The 11,786-nt window shown below is 28.2% G+C and overlaps 1 protein-coding gene across 1 annotated transcript; it reads right to left on the bottom strand.

Moving 5' to 3' along the window:
• Window positions 1-2,389: 2,389 nt before the first annotated feature.
• On the bottom strand, window positions 2,390-6,173 carry LOC106436190 (GDSL esterase/lipase 22-like). The gene is made up of 4 exons (XM_013877148.3): window positions 5,869-6,173; window positions 5,484-5,602; window positions 2,938-3,394; window positions 2,390-2,840 (listed from the first exon to the last, which is right to left on the bottom strand). Exons 1-4 carry the CDS (start codon window positions 6,122-6,124, stop codon window positions 2,512-2,514), a joined length of 1,161 nt encoding a protein of 386 aa, XP_013732602.1. The 5' UTR covers window positions 6,125-6,173; the 3' UTR covers window positions 2,390-2,511.
• Window positions 6,174-11,786: the final 5,613 nt, after the last annotated feature.

Here is an 11,786-nt window from a genome sequence, read left to right as displayed (position 1 = left end):
CGATATTGTTTTTGATGTAATTGGAAGCTATTATAGTCAACAAAATATATGAAAAATATATAAATAATACTAATTATAAACTATTTTTAGTCAATTAAACATATATCAATTTATGTTTCTCAATTATTTTGTGTAATCTTCTAAGAAAATAGTTAGATATTTAAAAATACTTCTATTATTTTGAATTTTTTTTTTGTATTGTTTAAAATTATGTTCTGAAAGAAATGTTATTTCTTTTTCTAATATCAAGATTATCTGTGTAAATTTTTTTAATAAAATCACATTATATACAAATTTATGTTTTTCATCTAAAAAAATATAGATATAAATAAAGTATTTTATTACTTCAAAACTATATTTTGTTTATTTAAAAATATTTTTTAAATGTAATATTACTATTTTGTGAACTTTCCTTTTTTCGAAATCATATTATATATACATATATTTTCGTTTTCAATTTTTTTTAACTTTATAAAAAAATTCCTTTTTTTATTATATGTATATGTTTTGGAAATTTTTTAAAAGGAAACTAAGTAAAAAAAATAATAGTGTTTAATATTTTTAATTCATTAAGGGTATCAGTGTAATCAACCATCGTGAGAGTTAATATGGGAGCGACACATAGGAAACTGACTTCTCAAATAATATTATAGAGATTTACTGATTTTGGATGTTTTTGCCACTCGCAAATATAATATTATATTCGTGCTAGAGTTAAAAATCACATTTTATTAAATAAGTAGATGATATTTTGCATGCATCTGATAAATAAATTTTTTATACTAATATTTATTCATTAAATGGTTTTAACATTTTACAACATTACAATCTTTATCTATCGTAAAATGAAAAATACAAATATTGGTCTCTTAAATATATCATCGTTGTTAAATAGTTAACATATTACAATTTATATTAATTATTTATAAGACTTCATATGTACACAAAAAAATAAGTTTTGCGGTTGACATAACCAGATATGCAACATCGATTGTAAAATGATGAAAATATATTAGATTTTTTGCTTTCAATTGTTTACTATTAACTCTTTATAAGTGATTTTATTTTCCACCTCTATAAAATTGTGCTTTCGTTTCTGTTTCACTGATATAAGTTTTTTTTTTTTTTAACTTCTTCAATGAATTAGGGATTTTAAATAAGTGTCAGCTAAAAAAGATGGACATATGTAAAATTAGTTTCAGTGTAGATACATATCTAAAAATCAAATTTTTGAAGAAAATCAACAGAAAACTCTATTCATAGGTTAGTGTTCAAATCTAATATATCAAAGTGTTATTGAATATAAATGGAGACTCAAAATATAAATATATGTCTAGTATATATTTACTAGTCCAGTCTAAAAATCATTTAATTCTAGAACAACAAAACAAATTACTTATTTTTATTAACTTACGCTTTTGATATTATCGATTAATATATATATACATATATATATATATATATAAATATATAATTTTACAATTCTAGTATATGTAAACTATGTATAAACTAAAAATTATTTGATTTATTAAATGATATACCAGAAAATTTAAAATAAATAGTTCAAATCTCTTATTCTTAGAATTATAATAGTTAGATAGGATATTAGGAAGAAACAAACATTAGACGTATGATTATATATATATATATATAGTATATTTTCTTCAAATATTTACTACTGACACTTTCTACTCATAAAATTTTATTAACATTTGTATATTTTCCGTAACAAAAAAATATAAACTGTTAATCACAAATTTTTAATGTGAGATTTTCTAATACAAATTTTAATATTAAAATATTGAGACCTCAATAATTTTTAATGCTAATTTTAAAATTAACTTATTCTTACATACTACATAATTTAATTTAAATTATATTAATATATATATATATATATATATAATATGAGACTTTATTTTCATACGATTTATGATCATTTGTATTTTGATTGAACAAAATAAAATCATCTCAAATACATAATTTAGTACACTTACCTTAGTTATTTGGGTTAGCTTGATAAATTTGGTTTAATTTTAATTTTTTTTATTTCAAAATTTTGAATAATTTTATTAAATTTAATGATACATCTATGATTTGTTAAGTTCTTAAGATTTAAGAAGTTAGATAAATTTAAATCACAACAGAAAATAAACTCGACTGAACCAAACTAACTAGCTAACTAAAAAAAATCCTATACATGTTCGGATTATTATATAGTTTGGTTTGGATTAGGATTGGTGAATTTTGGTTTGGTTATGTTCGGATATTTTGCTCCGATCGTTAACTCATTTGAATAAGTAACTGGATTCCATGATTTTCGGTTTACTATTTGCATAATATGATCGATAGATTAAATCACTTTATCATCAGTCCAATACGTGGTAAGAGTTGCAATGATCAATCTTTTATTTTAGTTGGAAATTCACTCGAGCAAGATGAAAAAGAAGTTACAAACTAAGAACATTACGAATCCGATTTTTGTGAGAATCATATATGGTTTATAGAGACTCAGTAGAACTCGTAACCACGGCTTGCTGACGAGCTAGAGTCGCTGGCTTGGACCATGGCTGACGTTGTAGGTAACCAAACCTCGCTCATAGGCTCATCGACTGGGTAAACAATGAGCTCGCGGACATTCATTGGTTGGATCACATTTGGATCGGCTCCAAAAAGAAGATGACCAAAACTTTCTTGTGCCTTCTCGGTATTGTGACGTCCATCGAAGAATAAGTAAGATCGTTGGTACTCGCATAGCTTGGAGTGCACATTAGGTAAACCGCAACCATAAGCATTGTGTGTCCCAACACCGCAGCACGATGCATTCGTCACGAAGAACCCTAGTAAAATAAATTTTAACGGTTTTATATATTCACATAGTCTCAGAGCTTTAAATTGAAAAAAGAAACTGTAGTTGTAATTAATTAACCAACTCACTGTAGTTGGAGGGTCTCTGCGTCCTACGAAGAATGACACTGTAGAAATCGAAGACGGTAAATTGGAAACCAGGAGTTCGAGCCAATTCGTTCAACATCGGTCCGATTTTTTCGTTGTGTTGTTTAGCCAAGTTGTTGAGAAGTTCGTGGCATTGATCCATTCCGGTGTTGTAATCTTGTCTTACTATAGGTAAGCAACCTAATGGTGCTAGGGTTTGGATCACAAACTTACTAGCTCCTGATGAATACAGCAAGCTGATATCATTCTTTAACTTGTTGGTCACGGAAGTGACGAAAGCTTGTTGAGCAGATGCATCGGCGTTAGGGTTGTTCTTGGTAAAATTCAAGTAGTCGTTTGCACCAATGTATATCATAAACACTGACTTCTTGATGAAGTCATCATTCCAGTTTTCTGCTTTCATTTGGTTAAATTTCCTCACTTGTTGATTCAGAGTCAGCTACAGAAAAAAAAATATTTATAATTAATATTTCAATTTGCGTTTATATTATAGTGCAGCTTAATGATTTCTAAGTAAGATATTAATTGTGACTAGATTTTGATCCGCGCGTCCGCGCAGATATATTTTATGAAAAATATGATGCTATTTGTTTTTATGTCACTATTTAGGATTGAGCAAAAAAATCGAATTTGAAGAACCAAACCGCTCACAATCCGAATAAGTAATACCAAATCTGAAACGAAATTGATTAAATATCCAAATTATTCAAAATTTTGGTATTTGAAGAACGGAAACCTAATCCGATCCGAATCGAAGTATTTTAAATATCCAAAATAGATTTATATACTTATATATATTAATTATTTTTAGATTTAATATATATATATATATATATATATAAACATCCAGAATATATATGATACTTTTAAGTTCGTTTAAATACTTGAAAATATATACAAATAATCAAACGTAAATATCTAAAATAATTAAAATATACTTAAAACTCCAAAAATACTTGAATCATTATTAATTATCTATCCAAATATTTAAACCAAACCAATTTATATGTTAAGTTAGGTACTATGACATATGTTATTCAAATTTATATGTAATATATTTTACTGTTTATAGATTTTTTAAAAATTAAAGCATATAATAAATTTAATTTTTTTTTAAAATAATTTAAATTGGTTATCCAAATCCGAACCGAATCCTCAATGATATGAACCGAACACGAAATCCCAAACAGATCCGAAAATAAACCCGAACGCCCTTCCCTAATCACTATTATATATCATATATGCGTCAACATAGGTTACAAAAATATGTGTTATCATATAATTAAGGGGAATTGCCACTAATAGCACATTCATAGTACCACATTTCATGTTTACACTAACCACTTTTACCCTCACTTTTAATGAAGGATAAAAGACAATTATCCTTTAGGGTTAACTAATCTAGACTTAGGATTTAGAGTTAAGGGTGTGAGGTAAGGTTTTTGGAATGTGAAATTTAAGATTTTAATAAATATATAAATAAATACTTAAAAATATATATAAATTTTTTAAAAAATAGTTTCAAACATAATTTTCGTTTTTCAAAAACAAATTTGAAAAAATAAAACAAATTCGAAAAAAACAAAATTATAAAAAAGTTCGAATTTGAAAAAGTATAATTTGAAAACATAAAAAAAATTTACCTTTTTATTTTTTATTTTATTTTATTTTATTTTATTTTATTTTACTTTTTTTTATTTATTTAAATAACGATTTATTATATATATAATAACAATGGCATAAGAGTCTTTTGCCACTTAATGAAGAAGATATTTTTGAAAATATCTCTTTAGTGGTGGTAAAAATGAAAAGTAGTACCATAAAAGTGGTAAACATGTAATTTTTCCTATAATTAATCATATTTTATACGTACCATCCACTAAATAATCTTATAATTAATAATATTTTAGACGTACACTCATATAATAATCATATACATATATATTATATTTTTAAATTTTAATGTGAAATATAAAAACTATATTTTAAGTTGATGTTTGAAATTAGACTTTGTATTGTATTTTTCTTATATATATTGAAAATTTTTATAATGGTTATTGGAAAATATGTTAGTAAAAATTAAATTTTGAATATATTAATATTTTGAATGAATTTTTGATATAAATCAATTTTCAATTTTTTTTTGACAGTTATCATTTTTTTTTTTTAAATTAAATTTTGATTTGAAAAAAATCAATTTTAAATTATTATTTTGATTTGAATATGTATATCAAATTATAATGTAATAGATTTCTAATTTTTTAATAGTATAAATTCATTACTTTTTTTCTAACTTACTGCTATCTACGTTTTCAAACATTATTATTTTTTACTACTATCTATGTTGGTAAACCAAAGCTTAAAATAATTTTAACTTTAATAAAAGAGACATGTAACGAATATAAGACAAAAGAAGGTCCCACTCCACATGGGTCAAAAGGAAGTCAGATTAATAATTATTTACTCGAACCTCAATAAAATGTAGATAGTTTATAGTATACAACTATACGTAGAAAATTTGGACTTACAGATTCAACCGGAGCTCCGAGAAGAGTAGCATCAGCAACGGCGAAGCTAGCTCCACGTGAGACATTGACGTTCGGTTTAAGCGCTGCCGGGATTGGGATCGGAATCCCCATGAATTTTGCTGCATATCGTATTTTTATTAAATAGTATTCACATATTTCTATAGTCCACGTATGTTGACCAAATCAAATATATAGACAAACAAAAAATATTCCCATGTGTTTTTTGAAAAGTAATCATATATAGCAGCTGAAAGCCTCAAAAACTATGCACTTAACTATAACTTGTACATAGCTTTTATTTAACTAGTACGTGGTAAAATATAAACTTGAAAGATTAATTAACGTAAGTTTTAGGATTCTCTAGATATAAAGATATTAAACGTACCGACGAAGTCAGGAGTGATGAAACCGTCGGAGAATTTGCCATTAGGGTCATCTCTAGATTTACCGTACGGCCAGAAACCTTGGGCAACGTTTGCTTTGGTGAGAGTCTGTTTGTTTCCGGCGTCGAAGTTGGAGTCACCGAAGGTAAACAAAGCCACCGCCGGGATATTTTGACCGGAAACGTTGAGCAGGTTGTGTAACAGTGTCAATACCAAAAATCCCCCTAGAACACTCGCTAAATTACACTTGCCTGCCATTATATAGAGAAAGAGATAATATTGCTTGTGTGATTTCAGTTCACACTCCGGGTCATTATATTTATACTGCAAAGAATATATTTTTAAACAGTAACGTGTCCCGCGAGGCTAATATTTTTAATACAAGTACACAACTATGCATTAGGAAAGTGAAGTGAGTAGACGATTATTGATCAATCATAGTTCAGACGGATCACATTCACGTGAGATGGTTGACATCGATCGACTGATATCGTACTAGTTTTTATTTTATATTTAATTAAATAATATTTTTTGAACTGAAAAAAATATTTAACTAAATAATTCATATAGATTTAATCAGGGTCGTTCATTTACGAGGCCAAATCAAGATTGAAAATATACTAATATCAATGAAAGATTCCTAAACATGAAAAATAGAACCTCTTAAGAGTAAACACGTGAAATCAGAAGAAGACATGCACGAAAATATCAAGTTACTTAAGCGCAATAAATTTCTTTTTTTAATAATCTGGGTGTGATTCCAAAAGTTTTCTAGGTTCAAAGACTAATCACCGAGAAGTCCATAAAAATCTGGATTTTGTTTGTCACTTAAAACGTTTATGACTTCTATGGTGAACAAGGGAAATGAAACCCAGAAAAAATGCAATAATTCAATAATTATATTTAAGCAAAAAAAACAATTCAATAATTATTTAAAACTTTAATTTAATATAATGGATCAACTATACTGGCTTCATAAGACGTGAGTTTTGAATTACGAATCAAATGTTATATAATAAAAGTTCTAACACTATATTAAAAATGAATTTACGACTTTTGTTCTTGTTCCACAAATGGGTACTATAAAAATAGTTAACAACAGAAAAGTTGAGAAGCTACAGAATAAAAAACAAAATCGCTTACGTGCCTGCCCAAGAGCCAAGATGTATAGCTTAAGAAAAGAGAGCCATGATGTATATATCTATTTTATTAAAACTCAAGTACAAAATTAGAGTGTTTGGAAACTTGAATAGGACTATTAAAAAAATTTGGAGTGTTTGGAAATATGAATTGTAGTCTTTAAAAAAAAATTAATTTTGTTTGGAAACAAGGATAGTAGTATTAAGAAAAAAAAAATAATGGGCTTATGTTTTTAAGAAAAATTAAAAGTCCATCATATTATAAGAAACTATCTATCTGGACCAGATTTAAAATATACGAAAACGGGTCAATCTAATTGCCTAAAACTTTTTGTTTTCTAAACTAACCATAAAACAAAATTTAAATTTTATACACATATTTCAAATCAAAATAATAATTTAAAGTTGATTTATATCAAAAATTGATTAAAAAATAATACATATATTCAAAAATGGATTTTTACTAAACTATTTTTCAATAACCATTATAAAAAAATGTTGTCAATATATATAATAAAAATACAATACAAAGCCCAATTTGAAATACCAACTCAAATTATGGTTTTTATATTTCATATTAAGTTTTAAAAATATAATATATGTAATTATTTATATAATGGTACATATAAAATACTATTAATTATATGATTACTTATATGATGGTACATATAAAATATGATTATTATATGATGACAGTATACGATATATAATAATGAATAGGGATGGGATTTCGGGCACCCATACGGGTTTGGTTCTGATCGGTTTGTGTTTTGGATTTTCGGGGTCAAAGATTTAAGCCATGTTAGGATGTTTCTAAATTTTGGTTTGAGTTTGATTCGGATCTTTGCGGGTTTGGTTCGCGTTTGGATAACCCATTTAAATTATTTTTAAAGTTTTAAATCATTTTCTATTTTAAATTTCTCAAAATCTATAAATAAAATAATATATTACCTATAAATTTGAATAACATATGTCAGAATACCTAAGCTTAACATATCAATTGACTTGATTTAAAATTTTGGATACGGAATCAATAATTATTTTAAGTATTTTTGGTGATTTGAGTATACTTTAACTATTGCAGATATTTACTTTTGACTATCTATATATATATATTTTCAAGCATTTAAACCAATTTAAAAGTATCATTCTTAATGTTTTATATACGTTAAATCTAAAAATAATTAATATATATATAAGTATATAAATCTATTTTTAGATAAATTTGGGTACCCGAATACTTCGGTTCGGATCAAATTTGGTTCTCTAAATAACAAAATTTTGAATAATTCGAATATTTAATCAATTTATGTTCGGGTTTGGTACTATATTTTCCGATCGGTATCGATTCTGTTCCTTGGATTCATTTTGTAAAACCCTAATAATTACATGAAAAACAAATATCAACATATTTTTCAAAATATACACCCGCGCGCCTGCGCGGGTCAAAACCTAGTATTAATTAATAAAGGAAAGTACTAATAATTAACTCTAATTTATAACAGGTTCAAGCTGGCATCGAACCCTGGAGTGAGGAGGTCTATGATACCAACTGAACTGTAATGTTGGTTTCTACAAAATGTAGATGCAAAATAAATAAATTTCGATTTAGAAAAATATAGCATTAAATGTATTTTTTTATTTCAAAATAATAAAAGAGTGGAAAAAACTTGGGAAATTGCTACAAATACACATTCATGATACCATTTTTATGTTTAAAGTAACGACTTTTTATGTTTACACTAACTATTTTTATCATCACTTTTAATGAATAGTAAAATACATTTATAACCATAGAGTTAATTAATCTAGACTTAAGGCCTGACTAGTTTCTCTGTTACCACCCGCAAATGCAGCTTTTACGGTTGGTAGCGGTTGACAGCATTTCGAAACAACCATACAAATCGCTTCAAACCGCTCCGAACCTCTTAAAATCAAAAGTTGGTTCCAACTAGCGTTTGCGGTTGCGGGTGGATAAATTAAAATAAATTTTTTTTCAAAAATATTTAAAAATTTTAAATTAAAATTTTAAAATGGAAATATTATAAATAAAAATATATACATATTTTATATTTTAATTTAAATCCACAAACAGTATCATGATTTGTTTTATAAAACTTTAAACTAACTAACTATTCATTATAATTTTTAAAAATTAATATATATACATATATAAAGATATACACATATAGAAAACGAAACAAAATATTCTTTTAAAAGTTTACTATAAATCTTCAAAATATTAAAATTATAACTTTCAACAAATTTTAAAAATTAAACAAATAAACAAAATATTAGTAATTATATTATATTGATAATTATTATATTTTATTACAATAGTATGTTTTTATAATATTATAATATGTCAATATTGGTAATTTTTTATTAAACTCTGCAATATCTAATAATCAATCAGTCACAAATATCTCGCAAACACAACAATTTTTAAACCTTGTGCCAGTCATACAAAACGCTTAATAACACTTGAAACTGCAACCATCTGCATTCGCAAACTCCCACATGTAACTGCAATCGTTGTGTTCGAACTAGTCGGACACTTAGAGTTTAAAGTTGAGTGGTGTGGTAGAGTTTTTGGAATGTGAAATTTAGGATTCTAATAAATATATAAATAAATAGTTAAAAATATTAAAATATTAAAAATAATTTAAAATAGTTTCAAAAATAATTTTTGATTTTCAAAAAAAAATTTGAAAAAAAATTCAAAAAAAATATACTTTATTAAATAATTTTATCCTTATCATTTTACTAATCATACTAAATAAAATAAATGGAAGAAATATAGCATTTAAAATCAATTATAATGTACATTTTCTTTTTAAAGGAACTTTCATAAACTTAAAAGAGTTGTACAACGATTAAGAAAAAAGCATTTAAAATAAAAGGAGTGGAGGAGGAAGGATTCCGACTAATAAATAGAACATAACAAAAACATAGATGGACTGCGTCACAGTTGTGAAGAGTATACCAATAAGTGACAAGGTGGCCACCAATGTTAGAGCCAACTTTGCGAAGCACAATAGATTTCTTCTTCATCACATTGAGAAACTTGTGAAGGATATTAGCACGGCCCAGATACATTATCAGAAAGTAAATGTGAAGCCCATCAGTAACCATCAAAGAGACAAACAAGAGTTACCGTCAGTGAAAACGATAGCTCAAGGTTGTTGTGTGATACGTACATAAAAGCATCCATTACAGCTGGAAAATCGATATTCGCTCTTATACGTTGCCATCTGATTATGTCACAGCTGTATAGGATCTAGATCCTTCTCTCTTTGCTCTTTATATATCATGAATGTATCATAAGAACGTTAAGCAATAAACATACAAGTTAAAGAAAGAGACTTTGCTCTGTTCTCTCTGTTAACCTACATGGTTTCAGAGCTCAGCGAGTAGATCATGGAACCAAATCCAGATCCTACCTCGGCGTCGAATCTTACTATCACTCAGTGCGTCACACTCAAGCTCAAGGATGGCAACTACCTCATCTGGAAGTTTCAGTTCGAGCAGTTCCTTTCCTCTCAGATGCTTCTGGGTTACGTCACATGAGCTACACCACATCCTCTTCAAACTATCATCGTTCGTCAAGGAGATCAAGACAAAGAAGCCGCGAATCCTGAGTTTCTTCGATGGGTTCAGAAAGATCAGCTTATCATGACTTGGATCTATGGAACTTTGTCAAAAAAACGCTCTTCGTTCGGTCTATGGTCTTCGCTCTTTTTAGGAGGTGTGGCACTCTCTAGGCCAGAATACCGGGTATCTGCCACAAGAAAGCTTGCTCACCAAAGAAAGATTCAGACTTCATCAAAAGGTACAAGAACGATGTCTGCCTATCATACTGAAATCAAGACGCTTTGTGATCAACTTGACTCTATTAGTGCTGATATCCCCGAGAGTGAAAAGATCTTTGGTATGTTGAACGGGTTAGGCAAGGAATACGAGTCTATTACTGCTGTGATTGAAAACTCAATGGACTCTTTTCCTGTTTATTCCCTTGATGATGTCATGTCCAAGCTCATTTCCTTTGACGACAAGTTTCAGACCTACAATGCATCTTCTTGCATCACTCCTCATCAAGCCTTTTACACTAACAGAGGTGGCTACTCTGGTCGTGGTCGAGGACAGTATAGTGGAGGGTACAGAGGACGCATGTATTCAACTCAAGGAAGGGGTTTTTACCAACAGTTTGGGTCAAGCAGCGGTCGTGGCTCACAACAGAATTCATCAGCACCTACATGTCAGATTTGTGGCAAGTTTGGTCATGCAGCATACAAGTGCTACCGTCAGTTTGATCAAGACTTCCATCCAACTCAACAACCACAAGCTAACGTAGTGATGAGAACAATGGAACAAATGGGTTATGAAGGAAACAATTGGTATCCAAATACTGCAGCCACACTTCATTTCACAAGCTCTACTCAGCATCTCAAGACAGCTGAGCCTTACTGAGGACCAGATTCAGTGATTGTTGGTAATGGCGACTTCCTCCCCCTATCACTCACGTTGGATCTATCGCTCTTCCCTCGTTATCAGGTACATTACCTCTCAAAGACGTTTTAGTATGTCCTCAGATAACGAAATCACTTCTATTTGTGTCAAAGTTGACTGATGATTATCCATGTGAATTCACATTTGACTCACACAATGTGTTTGTTAAGGACAAAAAGACACATCAGCTTCTCAGTTGAGGAAACAAGTGTGAAGGTCTGTATCGGCTTGAATACCCTCAGTTTCTTGCGTTCTACTCATTCAGACAACAT

Source organism: Brassica napus, chromosome A8, assembly GCF_020379485.1.
Source record: "Brassica napus cultivar Da-Ae chromosome A8, Da-Ae, whole genome shotgun sequence".
Lineage (NCBI taxonomy): Eukaryota > Viridiplantae > Streptophyta > Magnoliopsida > Brassicales > Brassicaceae > Brassica > Brassica napus.
This window is presented reverse-complemented; position numbering and strand designations above follow the sequence as displayed.